At 40.8% G+C, this 20489-nt stretch overlaps 1 protein-coding gene across 1 annotated transcript in view; it reads left to right on the top strand.

The window, feature by feature from the left end:
* LOC136858667 (serine-rich adhesin for platelets) overlaps positions 1–20489 on the top strand; it is a 500703-nt gene that overhangs the window by 318543 nt on the left and 161671 nt on the right. The window contains exon 7 of the mRNA XM_067138381.2: positions 5283–5497. Coding sequence (XP_066994482.2) covers positions 5283–5497 — 215 coding nt within the window. The remainder of the gene's footprint in view (positions 1–5282; positions 5498–20489) is intronic.

Genomic DNA, 20489 nt, shown 5'->3' on the forward strand with positions numbered 1-20489 from the left:
TAAGGATGAAAATCACGTATATCAGAATATTAATGAAAGTGTTAGTCGCTTAGCAACCTGCTAAGTACGGAATGTATTGCGGGTTAGGGTAAGATTTCGCCTACAATTATTGGAGTGATGATTTAATGATTTGATTTTATGATTACTCAAACTTGGCTGAACTTAGAGACCTATCATTGTCTCATGATTCACCGGCAGGTAATTCCGGAGAGAAAACAAAAACGAAGCAAATCGGTCCAGTGGAAGCCAAAGCTTTTTTTAGTAAACTCTTTTAATATATACAGCAGATTAAATGAAATACTTAAAAGAAGACAGTTAACGTAAGAAATTTCATTTTTCCGTATTGAACCAATAATTACAATAAATTCAATTACAAATTGTATTGAATAGGTGGAAATATCAAGTTTATTTATTGTAAAAGATGAGAGGTACATATATCGACTAATTTCTAAAAGTACTACTACTAAAAAAATTTCATTCCTTCCCTGAAGGGGACGGCGGGCCTCCTAGAAGGTATCGCCGGCTTTCAGGCCAGGGAGATGCTCGGAGAAGCTGAGAGAGTTTTGCGGCCGTGGCCTATACTAGGAACTGTCCCGGCATTCGCCGTAGTCCTGGAGAACGGAAAACCATTCTCAGGGCAGCCGATGGTGGGGACCAGTCCCCCATCGTCTCCCGAATGCAGAGGTATCTTCCTCGTTGAGAGTTTCTTCGACTTCCTCCTGAACAGTCGAGGGTTTCTTCTGAAGACGCGGCATTAAGTTCTCTGCGAAAGCTAAAGAGTTTCGTCTTGGGTTATTGACACGGCATAAACCTAAAATGCTAGATCATACATTTACCATAATTATAGTAGGACAGAATAATATATTATAGTTAAATAGCATAAAGTTGTAACTGACAAATTCAATAAGATAGTACAATGATTGCAACCTTTTATAAACCATATAGTTAAATATATATTGGAAGTTATGGTGCACGAAAGGAAGATCCTACTGGAATAAGGTTTTAAAATTATGTTTTTACAAAGTAGGGTTTCAGTGGTAATAGGATATATCATCATTCATCTATGCTGTGGCGCCATCATGTGTGATGTGTTGTAACTACAAGCTGGTTTATAGCCAGAACGTTGTCCTCAATGGAATAAGGATATAACATGGCCGATGGTGCTTAAATAATCTTAATTTATACCATTAGCCCTTAATTACTCTCGTCGGTTCACAAAGACCCGAGTGAATGCTCTTTCATCAATTCTCACTGATACATGGTATTATAAAATATCGCCAGCACCATGTAATTTCATCTGTTCAGTTATTTGTCTTATTGCAGTGGAGGTCATTGTTAACAATAATTTCTTGCCCATCTGCTATTGATGAGTTTTGACCCGACGCGAGTGTGTGTGTACTACTAGAAGATATACGTAGAAATGACTAGAAAATTAGTGAGCGGCTAAATATAGTTTTATTTCATGTGTAAGTGTTACGTTATGGTACGGCTGCATGGTTTAACTGGTTAGGATTCTGGTCTTTACTCCGACGGTTCCCGGGTTCGATTCCAGGCTGGGACAGTGATTTTGACCTTCAATGGTTATTTTCTCCAGTTCATGATTGTTAGGGGCTGCCTGGCCGAGGCGGTAAAGGCGTGCTCGGTTCGCCCGGAAGGACGTGGGTTCGAATCCCCGTCAGGAAGTCGTAAAATTTAAGAAACGAAATTTCCACTTCCGGAGGTGCATATGGCCCTGAAGTTCACTCAGCCTACACCAAAAATTAGTACCAGGTTAATTCCTGGGGCAAAGGCGACCGGGCGTAGAGCTAACCACTCTACCCCATCACGTGCCGCGGTTAACAATGGTGGAAGTCTTTACCTTCCACTCCTCCAAGGGCCTTCATGATTGGATGTTTGTACAGCATTTACCATTCGATTGCTCGTATTCTCACGAGTGGACAGCTCGCCCACATGAGCGTCAACTTGAAATAAATAATTGCAGCAGCGCATTATAGTATATACATATGTTGCTGTTGTTTGAGTCATCAGTCCATACACTGGTCTGATTCATATCTTAATGCCACCCTATCCTGTGCTAACCTTTTCATTTCTACGTAACTATTGCATCCTACATCTGCTCTAATCTGCTTGTCATATTCATACCTTGGTCTACTCCTACCGTTCATACCCCCTACACTTCCTTTAAAACCAACTGAACAAGTCCTGGGTGTCTTAAGATGTGTTCTATCATTCTATCTCTACTTCTCGTCAAATTTAGCCAAATTGATCTCCTCTCACCAATTCGATTCAGTATCTCTTCATTCGTGATTCGATCTATCCAACTTACCTTTAGCATTCTTCTGAAACGCCACTATTCAAAATCTTCTATTCTCTTTGTTTCTGAGCTAGTTATCATCCATGTTTCACTTCCTTACAATGCCACGCTCCAGATATAAGTCCTCAGAAAAATCTTTCTAATTCCGATATCTCTGTTTGAAGTGAGCAAATTTCTTTTCTTAAGAAAGCTCTTCCTGCTTGTGCTAATCTGCATTTTATGTCCTCCTCACTTCTGCCATCGTTAGTTATTTTACTACCCAAGTAATTTTTTTTTTTAATTATTGGCTTTACGTCGCACCGACATAGATACGTCTTACGATGGGACAGGAAAGGGCTAGGACTGGGAAGGAAGCGGCCGTGGCCTTAATTAATGTACAGCCCCAGCATTTTCCTGGTGTGAAAATGGGAAACCACGGAAAACCATCTTCAGGGCTGCCGACAGTGGGGTTCGAACCCACTATCACCCGAATACTGGATACTGGCCGCACATAAGCGACTGCAGCTATCGAGCTCGGTCCAAGTAAAACAATATTCATCTACTTCCTTTATGACTTCATTTCTTAATCTAATATTTCCTGCATCGCCTTATGCTAGATGAGAGTTAGCAATGACTTAAGACAGTACGGTAACAAAACGTGGCATGTCTTCAGTGATAAATGCATGATATAGCTTATGACGTGCATTCAATTAAACATTAATTATTCACCTTAATTTTAGTTGGAGATAGGTAAAGGCATCATTCGTGTTTTATAGATACGCTACTAAATGTTAATCATCGTTATTATTCCAGTTGAAAATTAAAAACCATGCATTTAAGAGTTAATCAAATAAAATTCTGTGTAGCTGCCGCGGTCAGTGTTCGTTCACGCGTCGATATTTCTTATCGTATTGACATATTTTTCAGTTCCTAACCCTAAATACTCGCGTGACTGATAGGTAGATCAACAGAACATGTTCTGTAATAGTCGGTAGTGTGGTGTGGTGTATCCTGTGTACAATGATGGACACAAACATACAGTCCCCGATCGAGAAGAATCTACCATACGAATTTAACATCCTAGGCCCGGCCAAGAATCGAACCCAGAGCATTTTGAATCGAAGGCCACTACGTTAATCATTCAGAGAAGGAACAGGACTTCATACTTCGTATACGAATGAATAATTTCGCTCATATTACACCATGAACACAGTTATACATTTTTATTTGCAATTGTGTGTCAAAAAGACCCACCGCGAGTGTTGATGTTAATGCTGAGTTAAAGCCTGTCAGGCAGCCTGCTCGTCTGTGAGAATGGGTCATGAATTCTAATGAAATGAAATGGCGTATGGCTTTTAGTGCTGCGAGTGTCCGAGGACATGTTCGGCTCGCCAGGTGCAGGTCTTTTGATTTGACACCCGTAGGCGGCCTGCGCGTCATGATGAGGATCAAAGTATGATGAAGACGACACATACACCCAGCCCCCGTGCCAGCGAAATTAACCAATGAAGGTGAAAATTCCAGACCCTGTCGGGAATCGAACCCGAAACTCCTGTGTCCAAAGGCCAGCACGCTAACCACTTAGCCATGGAGCGAGTCATTAATTCTAACTCTGAAGAGTACACACGCCCAGCCACCGAACCATCGTAATTAACCAATTAGGGTTAAAATCCACGACACGGCTGGGAATCAAGGCCGGGTCGCCTTGGAGCAAAGGCCAGGTCGCTAACCATTTGGCCATTGATCCGTACGGTCGGAAATTATGAGTAGATTAAATGTTTTATTGTATTTTTGGATGCTATGAGGTCTACTGTGAAGGCTATCAATGGCAAGCTGAAGTCCAATGAGTAGCTTTTACGAACTGCACTGTTAGCACTAAAACTTCCCTTACCTTAACATATTGGAATACGATCAAGAATTACTCCGAGGAAACATTTAATGAATACCGCTGCTAAACTGAAGACCAGGAACAATATCATTCAGAAACTTGCAGGTTCTACATGGGGAGCATCAGTATCCACTCTAGGTCAGCAGCATTGTTACTGGTATATTCTACAGCCGAGTATTGTTCATCTGTTTGGCTGAATAGGCCTTATGTTAACAACATTTATGTTGTTCTGAATCAGACGATGCGCATTGTCAGAGGCTCAGTCAGATCCACTCCTCCTTTTTGGTTGCGAGTCTTGAGCGACATAACACCTCGAAGAATACGCAGACAAAACAACCTAATACGCGAGTTCAGGAAGATAACAATGAACCCAAGTCTTCCCATTCATGAAGATATGGTTGTAAGATACGGACGTCTGAAATCAAGATCTCCGCCCATTTAGACTACAAGGGAACTCATCAATAGGAACTTTAATGGTTCTGATGTTTGACAATTGGAGTGGACCAACACAGCTCCAGATGAATGGCAGACCCTCTTTAGTCTTTAATATTCACCACCTGGTTCTAATCTCCCCAGAAGAACTTGGGTTCTTCTCAACAGAGTCCGTACCAATCATGGTCGATGTGGTTCATTATTGCATACGTGGAGTATGCGCTCCTCCCCTGAGTGCGACTGTGGTGAGAGGAAACAGACCATCCGTCATATTGCCATTGAATGTCCAAGGAGGTAATATTCCGGTCAGCTGAAGGAGTTTGTGAGTGCTTCTGAAGGTGTTGTACAATGGTTGAACAGTTTAGATTTGAGTTTGTGATCTGTGTTTGAGATTGGTTGATTGTTTGAAGTGTTATATTGTTTGTTATATTTTTTAATGTTTGTATGTAGAGTTATGTACTAGCCATAAGCGAAATAAATAAATTGGAATACGTATTTGCTATTTTCTTTTTCTTGACGCTCCATGTTAAACATACTAAACGTACAGCAGAAAATTGCAGTTTCTTTTTCACGAAACCACGATTTAATAAATTAAGTTTTACAGTATATATACCGAAGTTCACTTCTAACACTTAACGCATTGTACTCAAACTTTCATAATGATTCCAGACTGGAGAAAATGCGGCTGGCGATGGGATCTGGTCCACGTAAACAAGAGGTGCTCATTCCGACATCGACGGGCTTGTTCCGCTTCCAAGGAATATCAGAGAAGTTCACCAAACGTCTGTACGAGTGGGAGAAGGCGCGAGGGATACGACCAGAGGCATCTACGTTTGCTTTGTTGGATCCTGGCTACAAACCGCCCGTGGGAGCTGGCATCAAAGGTAGGTGGCAGTATATATTATCGTAGAAGACCAGTGTGTGGTATAGTTAGTAGCTGGAGTATGGTATTGTAGATTTGAAGTATCTAATTCTATTTTCGAACCGTACTAATGTAAATCTACTTGCAACAAAGGCTTTACATCTACTGGCTTCTATACATAGGCCTATAACAAAATATAATCCTCGGTCGGTGTCTGTCCGTGTTTATGTAGGCCATTTTGGCGAAAAAACGAGCAAATTACTATTAACTTTTTTTGGCGGATTGAACCATATTGTTGTACCTAACGTACAGTATGCCGATTTTTCGAATATATTTACGTATTCTATACGGTGGGGGCAAAAGGCCGTTCTCATCGCCATTTAGAACCCCTGGAAGGTATGCATAGCCACTTAACGGCGTGGACGTAGATGTTAACGGCTTAACTCCTAGCCATTCCAGTGCAAGGCATCTATGTTTTCTCTGCTGTAGAGCAGGTTGTAGCCTCCCCAGGCTGAATATTCCTGCTGTATTGATTACAATACGAACGGACTTATGTCCCGAAAATGAAAATCCACAGCTTGTTTCCAGTCATTCGACCGGGTCAGGAATGAAATGAATGAAGCCCCCATCTAGCGGTGAGGATAGGAATTGTGCCGGCTACCGAAGCCTGTCGCACTCCTCTGGGGCGATGATTATTGAATGGCAGATGAAATGAAATGATATTGGAGAGTGTTGCTGGAATGAAATATGACAGGGAAAACCGGAGTACCCGGAAAAAACCTGTCCCGCCTTCGCTTTGCCCTACACAAATCTCACAGGGAGTGACCGGGATTTGAACCACGGAAACCAGCGGTGAGAGGCCGGCTCGCTACCACCTGAGCCACGGAGACTCCCACTTATGCCCCGAACGGATAATAATAATAATAATAATAATAATAATAATAATAATAGTAATAATAACAAGGATCCCTTACTTTAATTACCTCTGAGAATTTATCGAACCGACAGGTCTTGAAAAGATCTCACAGCAAACTCGTCTCCAAAAATTTTTTAAACGCATTAGGGTTAGTCCAAAATATCTACAATAAAAGTTCCATGTCAAGACATACAAAAGTTTGTCATTACAGCACAATCATAGAACCAACAGTCCTTTATGGAAGGGAAACACTGACATTCAACAGAAAACAAGAACGTGAAGAAGTCAGAAACTAATTCTCGTGGCTGTCTCCATTTCCGTACATGTGATGCATTTGTTTCCTTGGATAGCCTGTTTGACCCGGGCCATGTTGGCTGGTGTTGACTCTGTCACATTCCTTCCAGAACGGGTTCCCTTTCCATGCTGTCTGCTCCTACAGTGACTGTTGTTATGAAATGGCTATGACGAGTGCATTCGTTGGCGCCTGTGCGTGTGCTGCTACCAAACGGTGGAACAAGACACTAGTTACACGTTACCACCTTCAAAAGTGAAATGTAAGCCACACCCAGACGTAAAGGAAATGAAGTGTAAAGCACTATAGTACGGCCCTCGCACATCGGTGCAACCACAACGAAAACAGTACAGACCAAAGTGGTCAGAACAACATAAACAAGCCTTCTCGGAAAGAATAAAATCCTGTTGGATCAACAAGAAGAACCCACAGAAGAATTGACTGAGTTATTTGCTTAACGTCTTCCAATATTGGGAGAATTCGATACTACTACTACTAATAATAATAATAGGCCCACTAGATGACAGAACGAGTAATCCGAAACTCTCTTGGGCTGAGATTTAATGAATTTTGTCAGGTAAACACCAAATGTGTAACCAAGGATATTTTACATGCCGACATCGTACGGCATGGAGTGTTGAGTAGACTTTTTCCGCACTTCAAAAATCCGAGTACTTCTGCCTAGTTTTAACCCCACTATCTTGGTATCCGGAGGCCAACACTGAATCACTGATCCATAATTATAACTTCGTGTGGCTATTTGTAATGGATGCAGCCTTTGTAAGGCAGACCCTCCGACGAGGGTGGGTGACATCTGCCGTGTATAAGAACTGCGTTCTATTATGATGGAAGATAACGTTGTGTGTGCTGTATGAATTGCAGGGTTGTTGAAAACAACACAAACACCTAGTCCCCGACCCGGCCGGAAATCGAACTCGAGACCATATGAACCTAAGAGCACTAAGCTGACTATGTAGCCATGAAACTGGACCTCACCAGATATATTAAGGTGTCTGATGTACCCCTACTGGATCCGAGGTAGTCAGTCTCCCCAGAGAGCGAAGTTGGTCACTGTGCTTCGCCTTATAGAGTCTCTCCTCCTCCTCCTCCTCCTCCTGGCTACCAAAAGACCCGAGGGGCATCTTGAAACATCTGGAGCATAACGATGTCAGAAAAGCGAGTCGAGCCTGTTTGTTACTCGTCTTCTTGCGAATGTTACCGAATTGGCTGGTAGATATGCGGATATCCTCCCCGTAAAGGATTCGCATCTTAGATGTCAGGCTACAAGGCTTATTAAATTACCAATTAGAAGTTAATTAGTAACTTAACATACCGTGTAAACCTCACTTATAAGAACTGAGTAGATGTTGAGGCATTTTCCACCACTGTATAGGTCATTTATAGAGAAAATTTTAATTGTACATTGGTTGCTTTTTAAGTTTTGGTAACTATTCTCCAGTACAGCCGTACAACGGTGCTGGGGTCTGTTATTCTTAGGCCCGGTTTCACAGTATACGCTTAAGCCTTGGATTGGGCTTAAGCGGGAGCTTAAACTCTGGACGAGTTTCACAGTGGGGAGTGCAAGTGGTAAGCCGAGCTTATCTGTAACTGGCTTAAGCTGTATGAAACTGAGGTTTAAGCTAAGTATTCAGTTCAGGTGGTAGAGCGCTGGCTTTCTTAGCCCAACTTGGCAGGTTCGATCCTGTCTCAGTCCTGTGGTGAAGGTGCTCAAATTCATAGTTAGTGGGACGTAAAACCAATAACATTAACATTAAATAACTTATATTTCTGAATCTCTTTCGAGGCTCGTGAAATAATACAGTTTCCGTGTTCCGATATACAGTAAAAGAGACAAAAATGTCGGTCGGTCACTTGCTTTCTTGGCTTACGCTGCGTGAACCATCAACGATAGACCCCAAGTGTAAGCGTACGAAATGTAGAGCATAGAAACCTCTACAAAAAAGTCCGTGATGGTATATACCTATTTCCAACCGTTTGCCCTCTAGAAGCGATTTTATGCTATACTCAGCGGTAAACATTAAATAACATAAATAAATATTTCGATATTATCCTCGAATTCCTCATCGAAATAAATTGTTTGACCTCCTCCAGTATTTTATAAGGATTACAATAACCTTGTCAGGACATTATTTGCATGAATGGTTCAGAAGTTATGGCGATTTTTGACTGTAGTGGTAATACGTGTCAGCAGGACGGGCGAGTGACCTTTTTTAAACTTTATTTTTGTTACTATTATTGGAATAACATTTTCCGTTCATTTTTCTAAATTATCTTGGCTGATAAACGATGTATAACCTACAAGTCAGTCAATCATAGGCTACGGATGTAAACAAAGATGAGAATTGAATCATTGCGCATGCGCAAGCATTACCAACTTCGGAGATGTTCAGCTTAGTAAAGCTGCACATGGTCCCCCTACTGTGAAACTCGTAGTGTTTAAGCCAAAGAGTAAGCCTTGTTTAAGCGGCGTGCGTGGCTTACTAAAGCTTCGGCTTAAACTCAAACTGTGAAACCGGGCCTTAGCAAGGTTTGCTTACCTGCGTCCTTTTCCTCAGTGTACATGAGCTCACCCTTTCCCCTCCACTTCCGTTTGCAGTGGCCAGGTGAAAATGAGCAATCGTTAGCAAGCGCTCGCGAAAGACAGTCGTCATGTTTTCCAAGCAGGAACAGAGAAGATGGTTAAAAATCTAGTGTGCTAGAGGTCGCACGACACAACAACGTTGCCTAGGACGCGAATGTGTGTTGGACAGGTCTCGAACTGGTCACCCACCAGTAAGTGACGAACATGTACAGACTGTGTCCGCATTAGTAGAGATACCGTTCACCCACGGCAGACCGTTAATGCGGCGTACTAATGTTCATTTGCAAAACAATCTGCGGGCAGCTCTGAGAAGAAAACGGCGACACATTGTTACCGCACGCACAGCAGGAGCTGTGTCTGAATTGTTCAATCGCTGGGGATGCTCTATCACCTCCCATACTCCCTGTGACTTCCATCTACCTAAGATGAAGGTGCCACTACGCGGGAAGCACTTCCGTACAATTAAAGACGTTTTGCAGGCCACCGACCGCTCTCTTCGCGCTGTCGACACGACTGGGCAGTGCCAACGGGATCCAACGGATATCGCATCGCTGGGAACATGTTGTACGTAACGCTGGTGAATATCGAAGGCCTGTAGAACTTAAGAACCATGTATGCATGCTATGTATCAACAAATAAAACAGTTGCCAAAACGTACTAAAGACAACCCTTGTATGAAACGTGAACCTACGGCGAAAGGCAGTCGAGAAGTGGTGATTTTAGAGAACTGTCTTGGCTTACGTTGTTTATCGTTGTTTAAATCGTCAACAATAGACCTCAAGTATGTATGTAAGAAATGAAGTGTGAGTCGTAACAACGTTTTGAGAGACATCTACAAAATGTTACAGACATCATAAATAACTAATCAGAAGACAACATTTGTCATATTCTTGAGATAAAATTGTCAAATGCGATCTGAATAAACATTACTTGTTAGCTAATATCACCTTTGTGATTTTCCTGCCATTCGAAGATGATCTAAAGCAAAGGTGCTCACGCTGGACATTTCGTCCCGCGGGCACACAGCACTGTAAGCGAGCGGGCAGGCAGGCAATGAGCGCATGCTATTCAGACACAGTGACGTTGTGGTTACGTCACAGGCTGTTAAGATCACTCTCGATCACTGCCGCGATACCCGAGTTTGAAATAGAAGCAGAAAATAATGCATAAAAGAGGGCAGAAATCCACCTTATTTTCAATTTCCGCTGTAACTAATAAATTTTTTATGTTCCCCGAATACAATAGAGTTAGGCGTACAACTTCAAATATTTTTGTAATGAACGTTATGAATTACAAGTTTCCCTATTAAATTTAAAGAGGTGCTTTAGAAACATTTCTTATATAATACGGAGTTAAGATGGATAAAATGTGCCTTGTTTTTGTTTGGGTTTAAGTTATCTGATAAACTCACCAACAATCCAGTCATACTTAACATCAGTTATGTTATGTATTTGAAGGCATACGTACATCTATTTGGTACATATTTTTATATTGTTGTTGTACTTTAATCTTGGATATCAAATATCTATGTCCTCACTCGTGGGGAAACTCCCTCGAAATCGGGCGCTTGATAAGTTTGAAATAATATTTTTAGAAATTCACTGAACAGGGTACCCTATTCACACAACACTACAACACTGTGCGAAATCAAGCAGGAAACTTATTGAATTATGCAAATATATTACTTTTTGCTGAACGAATAGCAGGAATTTTACTTTTTAAATGGAAATCCAAGGAATTGTAAATCGTAGCTTATACTTGTACGCTTAAACCCTGCAACTTTGTAAATCGTAACACAAAAATTATAACGTGTTAGTTTTCTTTGAATGTGTAAATATGAGAAAATAAAACTGACTGTTCATATCGGACGCAGTATAAACCAAACCGGAATCTTGAAGTGGTCGCCTTTCTTGCGATCATAGCGTATTAAAAAATACTGCACCCTAGTCGGCATATGGCTGAGTAGTGGAGGAGAGCTTCGTAGTCACGATCGAACGTCACTGTTCCCTTCCCTAAAAAGTTCGCTCTCTCGCTTCACTGTGACGTATGCTTGCTACGTAAGCTGCCCTCATTTACGTCACGCCAGCCCGGCCACACTGGCCTAGCTTCAATGGGCGCCCAGCTGAGCACCTCAGATCTAAAGTAAAACATATATAATAACTTATAACACGTAACAATGTTGTATGCGCAGTGATATAGAACGTCGTTACACAAACAAGTAATAAATGGTGAATAGTTGGTACACCCTTTAATGCTCTGTATGCTACATCACAACTACATAACTCTAAACACCAAACCAAATCAAACCCCACGGCACTGCAGCCCTTGAAGGGTCTTGGTCTACCAAGCGACCGCTGCTCAGCCCGAAGGCCTTCAGATTACGAGGTGTTGTGTGGTCAGCGCGACGAATTCTCTCAGCCGTTATTATTGGCTTTCTAGACCGGGGCCGCTATCTCACCGTCAGATAGCTTCTCAATTCTAATCACGTAGGCTGAGTCGACCTCGAACCAGCCCTTAGATCCAGGTAAAAATTCTTGACCTGGCCGGGAATCGAACCCGGGGCCTCCGGCTAAGAGGCAGGCACGCTACCCCTGTACCACGGGGCCCGCACATAACTCTAAGTATTACATAAAATTGTAACACTGATTTTAATTGTCATCATTCACAAACATAAAAAAGAACATGTGCATTACAATTTAAAACAAAAAAGAAAAAGAAATGTAACACATGTTTCATAGAAATGTTGTCTTCTTTTACGAAGACTAGCTTTAAAAGTTAGACATTAATTTCTGCAACAATTCATTCCGTGGAAAATTCTTATAAGCCTATCTGGATGTAAGTATACATAGATGGAGCCAAACAAAGAAACATAGCGAACCGACAACACTTGCATATGACACACCTCTAATTCGTAGTTCGTATAAAAGTAGCAGGGACTACATAACACGATGGTCAGCTGCTGCAGAGTAAATACCAAATGAATTCATCAGTGGGTGGTGAGGACCCAAAAGTTTCAGGTTGGTGTTAATGATCTCAGTATGTTACACAACGTCCTTACTCTGTTGACAAGGTGGTTATTATGGATCTCTTCTGCGCTAGGAGCTGGTGCGAGTCTGTATTTAGGTGCCGGTTACACAACCTCTTTACTCTGTTGACAAGGTGGTTATTATGGATCTCTTCTGCGCTAGGTGCTGGTGCGAGTCTGTATTTAGGTGCCGGTTACACAACCTCTTTACTCTGTTGACAAGGTGGTTATTGTGGATCTCTTCTGCGCTAGGAGCTGGTGCGAGTCTGTATTTAGGTGCCGGTTACACAACCTCTTTACTCTGTTGACAAGGTGGTTATTGTGGATCTCTTCTGCGCTAGGAGCTGGTCCGAGTCTGTATTTAGGTGCCGGTTACACAACCTCTTTACTCTGTTGACAAGGTGGTTATTGTGGATCTCTTCTGCGCTAGGAGCTGGTCCGAGTCTGTATTTAGGTGCCGGTTACACAACCTCTTTACTCTGTTGACAAGGTGGTTATTGTGGATCTCTTCTGCGCTAGGAGCTGGTGCGAGTCTGTATTTAGGTGCCGGTTACACAACCTCTTTACTCTGTTGACAAGGGTAGTTATTGTGGATCTCTTCTGCGCTAGGAGCTGGTGCGAGTCTGTATTTAGGTGCCGGTTACACAACCTCTTTACTCTGTTGACAAGGTGGTTATTGTGGATCTCTTCTGCGCTAGGAGCTGGTGCGAGTCTGTATTTAGGTGCCGGTTACACAACCTCTTTACTCTGTTGACAAGGTGGTTATTGTGGATCTCTTCTGCGCTAGGAGCTGGTGCGAGTCTGTATTTAGGTGCCGGTTACACAACCTCTTTACTCTGTTGACAAGGTGGTTATTGTGGATCTCTTCTGCGCTAGGAGCTGGTGCGAGTCTGTATTTAGGTGCCGAAACATCGGCCACTCACTAAACCAGCACATAGCAGCGTGAAGCACTCCGTACAACAGCAATGTATTCCATTTTCATCGCGATCATCGATCATCGCGAGAAATCACATAAACGGGATTGCAAGTGAAGGTTGCAGACCTGGTCATATGGCAATGAGGGTGTTTAGGGGTTGTAGTTAAGGATATAAAGGAGAGGACATATATTTCTCTGGTAAGATCACAATTAGAGTATGGTTCCAGTGTATGGGTCCCTCACCAGAATTATTTGATTCGAGAACTAGGAACCTCCGAAGAAAAGTAGTTTGATTCGTTCTGGAATATTTTCGACAAAGGAGTAGTGCTACGAACATGTTGCAAAGTTTGGGATGGAAATATTTGAGAGGAAGGAGACGAGCTGATCGACTGAGCGGTAAGTTCCGAGCTGTCAGTGGAAAGATGATGTGGAGTGGCATTAGTAGACGAGTAAGTTTAAGTGGCGTTTTAAAAAATAGGAAAGGTCACAACATGAAGATAAAGATCAAGAGTAAGAGGAGAAATTAGGGAAAATATTCGTTTGGAGGAAAAGGAGTTAGAGTTTGGCATAGAAGGACATGTTCCATAGTTTTCCATCTCCTTTGATATATTTTAAGTGAGGACTAGGTAACCTGCCACCTGGGCGACTGCCCTGATTGCAGGCCAGTGGAAATATAGTGATGGAAATATGATGCAGACCATCAAAACCTTAGCCAATATCATGGCTGTTTTGATGTTTTAGAGCCAACATATTATATGGTGACATAGTTTACTTGCGGTTCGGCGCACGATTTATGTGCAATTACACGTTCGTCTTTGAATAAATGCACCAGTGAATAATGCATTGGAACCAAGCACTGATCGAGGAACTCAGTGATGATTGAGAATCAGCGGTTCAAGGATGCTTTGATGAATATTTGTCATACATATAATCCATTAGTTCTTAAGATTCCCGTTTCCATACTAGGCGAATGCTGGGGCTGTATTTCAGTATTAAGGCCACGGCCGCTATCTTCCCATTCCTAGTTCTTTTCTATCCGTGAGTGTCCGAAAACATTCAATGTGTTAGTGCGACTTGAAACGACCCTCGAAAAAGATAAGTGGTTTTAGGATGTTTCTGCGATCAGTTGAAAAAGTTATTTTCAAATATTCAACAGATGTTTAGCATTTGCGAACATTAAGGGAGTTGTGTTCACCTAAGGGAAGCGATCTATTAAATGGCTTTTATCACTCTCAGGAAGTTCCTTAAGATGGGGGTGGACGTCTCCCCACACCCACACCATTAATTCTTAATCGTACATTCTTACTCCTGACTTCTGTATAGAATGCTGTATTTTGAATGAGGAATAATTTTGTGACTTCAAGGCTGTCAATTCGCACTGATGACATCTGCTGTATTACACTTCTGCATTATGCATGCTGGAATGCTACCATTTTCTTTGTTCCCGTTGACAGCTCCGATAACCTGTGATTGGCTGTGAGTAGGGTTTCCAAATAGCCTCCTGAGTGTATACACGTATTTCGCCGAACAGAGTTGTAATTAAGAGCTGATGGATCGTTCGAGTCTCATACCACATACAAGCAAATCTTCGGTAGAGTGGAATGTCTGTATTTGTATAATTTAATGAGTTATTAAACTTTATTCCCTAATATTTGGCGTGTGTACAAATGCACCCTCTTAGATAATGTGTGTAGTAAAATGACTTCTATTTGTTTCACATCCTAGATAAAGCACGTTGTAGCGCTCCTTTGTAAACCAGCGATTAGGCATCCCATTCATCATCACGGCATGTGGGACACTTGTAAGTACAAAGTAAGGGGCTGGAGGGCCACCTGGTATAAATCTTGATCATCGCCAATGATTACAGGAATGCGTATATATTAAGTCATTATTCTCCATTCCTTCTACTTTTACGTCATTTCCTTCATTAATTACATGTTTTTAAGGCAATTTTCTTTATTCTGCGTTATTATTTAGTATTTTATTCATTTACGTAGGGTAATGCCAAATCTGAATACCGTCGGAGCTTTCAATAACGTGAATAATCAAACATCAAAACCTTCAAGTACTCACTCGGAAAATCTCGAAATAAAATAACCTTCTAGAGCCCTTAAACTTATTTTTGGAAATTCACATTCCATGAGATCAACAAAGAAAGCCACGAGAGGGGGAGTATTTTATCTCTAGTGGGTAAAAATCCACATTTAAAGCCATCCATTGAAGGAAAAATATTTCACAATTCGGAGAGGGATTTTTTCTACAATTGGTCAGATGCCTTTCTGAGAAATACAGTAGGTGTCCAAGATGATGATGGTTGGACTAAGTTTCTAAAGATAACTAAACGAGGTCACATAGCTAGTTACAAATCGAGCGTTTAGTAAGTTATAGCAGTCTATAATGAAGATTGTATAATGAATATTTTATCTATGCAGATTAATTTTGATAAACATATTCTACGTTTTAAACAATTTATCTCTAGTCTTAAGTGGTATATCGTTGCATTGTAGATTTCGCACGTTTTAATAGAAAATATTTCCAAGATCATCCTGCTGATTTCAAAATCCAGTTCTTAATTTTCCATTAAATTACCATTTTCCTCGGTATTTGCCGTTCTCAATTCCTACGTGATATTCTATATTGTTTATATATATATATATATATATATATATATATATATATATATTTTACATATTTATTAGGGAACCAAAACAGCGAGAAGACGAATTAAAGAGTTCCGCAGTGAAAAATATATTTACAATGGGGTAACATAATGCAAACATAAAGGGTAAATGAAAGAAAAATGAGGAAAAATCATCTAATGAGAAAAGTAGCGGAAAAAATTAAAAACTAACAAAATAACTACATAAAAACATAAAACATAAAGTCAAAAGACAATAACGAGAAAAAATTTTGAAAGTAAAACGAAGAGAAGAACGTATAGATAAGCACAGTAAGATAAATACAGATATGACACATAAGTAACGGTGTGGTACAGTAAAAATAAATATTTACAATATGTACAATAGAGGGGCAGAGAAGAGAAAAAAGGAACAAAAATGAAATGAGCTAGGTTATGTTAAGGAAGGATCGATAAAAGGAGGCATACGAAGGAAAAGCGTCCAAGTTTCTGTCAAAAGATAAAGAGTTGAGGAGGTTTGATATGCGGATAAAGAAAGTTCTTTGAACAGGAGAGAGGCGGGAATACGGAATGCGAAAGGGTGGATTTATCCTGCTTTTGCGAGTTGGGACATGTAGGATGCAGGTTCAGGAGAACGAAATAAATAATAAATCTTGTTTCTCCATATCATCACTATCGTCCATATCGATTCTCATTTCTCATTGTTAAATCTTCTCGGATACAAGGCCACGTTCTTTTTTGGACTCTCCTTCATCACTTGCCGATATCCTTGTCAAATGCATTTTGCTCATTTTCTAATGTTCCTTTCCTTGGTATTATGACCTCACCCTTTCATCAACATTATAATCAGTGCATTGTTTGGTTTCGATTTTCGAACTCTTCTTTTTTCCTAATTGCATCTTGACACAGCTGCGGGATTTAAAATATATTACTTCTCTTCGCTTTCATTCCATTCCATTTTTTCATAATAATTTCTTAAACTATTACTCTGGGATTACTTCCGTAGGTATTTTCTGAATCATTAAAGGTTATAAGCACGGGGACGCCAGTTAATTTGGAAGCAATTTCAATAACTCTAAGAGGTAAATATTCATTTAAAGGCACATGGCATCTGTGATCTTTCATAAACAAAACTGACACTTGTTTAATTCCTGTGATCCTATGCCCAAAAGATAGAATTTAAACTAAAATTTCAATGAATTTCTTCAGCTTCTAATTCTCTTTTCTTTCTTCTTTGTCAGTTCCCCCCGGTGTGATATCGTACGAGGATGTTGGAAAGGGATCGTGGCTCGCAAGGGATCCTGTTGAGGACATCACGGGAACGAGAGTGGTATACAGGCTGCAGAGGTCGAAGTCTAGGACAGAACAGTTACGAGAATTTAGGCACAGTATAGGCAGTACATTGAGGTATAGCTCTACGTTCAATTTTCTGCCACATCATCAAGCTGACCACTTCAGTAAATACGATTTGTACAAGTAAATATCTCATAATTATTGCACAAAAGAAGAAATTCCTCTAATGATCTCAGAACATTATATTAGGAAAAAACAAATATTTTTTCACAATAAAGCATTGAAAATTGTCCGTGTTTTATTATTGTAAATATAACTGTAAATTATATTTCATATACTGAGGTACCTGGTGAGTAAATGTGCTTCTTCTGAAATTTTTTTGTTGTTTTGATTTCAGTAACCACTATGATTAGCCTTTCCATAACACTCCGAGGTATATTTATGTGCAAGAAATATACAACAATTGGCTTTACGTTCCACCGACACATATAGGTCTTACGGCTACGATTGGACCGGAAAGGGCTGGTGTGAAAATAGGAAACCACGGAAAGCCATCTTCATGTCTGCGGACAATGGGGTTTGAACCACTATCTCTCGAACGCAATCTCACAGTTGGGCAACCCTAACCGCACAGCCAACTCGCTCTGTTATGATATACATAAATGGAATACAACGTTACACTACACTGCCTGTACAGGCATTAAACTGCCTTGTATTATGGTCTGACCCTGCCAATGAAACTGGTGTCTCTGTAGGCCACAATAAATCCCAGCCAAAGTAATCGTCGTCGGAACGGAATGATCTGTTAATGTCCATGTCCTTGACATGAAAAAAAAAAAAGAGTGAACTTAATTGACGCAGTATTCGCATGTCGATGATGATACTGGAGGACGTACATCGGCCGATTTGAGGCAGATAAAAATGAGATGAAGGTATCCCTTCGTCTGCATATCTGACAGACTGTCATTTCTAGGGTTTGACAGTTATTTTGGATAGTTCATATTATCAGTAGATTATTTAGATGTTGCAGGAGTAAATCGGAATGAGAAAAGAATTACTTAGGTTCAACTAGCCAACAATTCGGCAGCTGTATAGCAGATGATCTGAAGTAGCCATTGATAAGCCATGTATACTGGGGTATGTACGACAAGATGAGAGATATGGTGATGTCTTAGGCAAAAGAATGCCTCTGAGAAAAATGTTAGACTGGTACAGGAGGTGTACAGAGAAGTGAAAGTGAACTTCCTTAGTAGTATTGCAGAAACAGGGGATTTCGAAATAAAAGTCGGGTTGCACCAGGGATCTGCTTTGGGTCCATTCCTGTTTAATATAATAATGGATGTGATGACAGAGAAGGTGAAGGATGCAGAACCATAGTGTGTGATGTATACAGATGATTTGGCACTGTGTTCAGAGGGTAAGAAGAGAAGTTCTGAGGAAAGTGATGCATTGAGTTTGAGCACTGGAAGAGAGGGCGTTGAAGATCAGCAGGACGAAAACAGAATATCTGCATCTTTATGTCGGTGAAGAGATAATGGAGAGAGCTTGAAAATTAAAATGAAAGGTGAAGGCATTAGGAGAGTGAGATAATTCAAATATCAGGGATCAGCCTTGGAAAAAAACTGGAAATGTAGATTCGGAACTCGCTAGCAGATTATAGGCAGGCAAGCAGGTAGGTAGGCCGGGTAGAAGAACTGGAAAGAGACAAAAGCGGTACTCTTTGATAAAAGGGTGCCAGCGAGGCGTAAAGGCAAAGTGTTCAAGACAGTGGTGATGCTAGCAACGATGCACGGCATGGAAACATGGCCTTTGATTAAAGGACAAGTGAATAGAATTAGAGGGTCAGAAATTAAGATTTTGAGATGAATTTGTGCAGTAACCAGACTGGACCATGTCTGAAACGAACACATCAGAGGGACAGTAAAAGTTGCGGAAATGGCTGGGAAAATTCAAAAAGCACCATTTGTTTGAAACAGGATTGTGTAGGCTTCAACTCACCTATCCCTGTAAGCATATTTGATTGTGGCTCTGTCACGGACTAGATGTATATCATCATGACAATAATACGCCTCTTTATATGGCTACCTTGGTGGAAGACTTGCAGGAAACGAATTGCAGCACCAGTTTGGATCGGCCTTTCATTTCATCCGATTCAGCTATATTACCCCTGGGGTTCCCATTAGGGGTTGTCATACACCTGAACAACCCAGCAGCTTCAGATCGTGTTGGTGCCGAGTGACAATTCGTACCTTAAGAACCACTAGACAGTCTTGATCTCAGCAAGGTAATCCATTGTTCTGCATGTGTTGCTGTCCAGTTTGACCAAACATCCTGCAGTCTCTTTTTTCACACCGATTGTACGGTCAGGATCACGTTCATCATCATTTAGCCTGATATTATCAGAGGGCATTTTGGGCAATGTACTGTTATAAATTTCTTTGCAGGTACTATTCATACATTATGCATGATTTTGCGCAATGGTATGGAATTTATCACCCACCTCGTGGGGATACAATATAAAATTTTCAGACGCACATCGGTAACAGATATGACCCGAGGGTAGACAAACAAAAATTATTGTCATTTAAGTTTAGAAAATAATTTTCAGCTATAAAGGAGTTTCCGACAGCTTCTGAACAGGGATAAATTAAACATTCTGTAATCCTAAATCTTCTCCTTATTCAAGATAGGTGGAATTCTTCGTCATCAGGCAAGACGGAGCTCAAGAGCTCCAGCCACAGATCTGCACACTGTCATCCTGGCAGAACATAAAGCTGATATTTGTCATTTTTAAGTGTACTGTAGGCTCTAGGTCAGTATAGAATACATAGCCATTCGATATTGATACTATCTGCACAAATGTTCTAAATTTTTTACTGCGATCAAAGTTTGTTCGCGTTTATATGAATGTTACAAGAGAAAAACAAGAAAATGCAATTTTTGCTGAAATTCGTGGGTTCGTTATCCAATGATTATAGGGATCAGATATACTGCATACTAACACACCAACACAGTTTGCTAACATTACGCTTGTAGAACTAACGAAGACTTGTCAGTTTTGTGAAATGTACCAACTTATGGGTATGAATTGACTTTAGTTGGATAGATCGATTCTTATGCAAGAGTTAGCTTGAGAATCATCTCCTTGTTGGACTTTTCTCATTTACTTGAGGTTGGTATTACATGTAAATATGGCCCAGTTTTACGAGAGGATGACTGTCCTGATGTCAACCCTATATGGAGGGATGCATTCTATTGCACTTATTTGTGGTGGTTGATAGTGTGCTGAGTTGTTGTGTGTGCGTGGGGAGGCGTACATTAAGACGAACAAA

This window comes from Anabrus simplex, chromosome 1 (assembly GCF_040414725.1).
Source record: "Anabrus simplex isolate iqAnaSimp1 chromosome 1, ASM4041472v1, whole genome shotgun sequence".
In the NCBI taxonomy this organism is placed as follows: domain Eukaryota; kingdom Metazoa; phylum Arthropoda; class Insecta; order Orthoptera; family Tettigoniidae; genus Anabrus; species Anabrus simplex.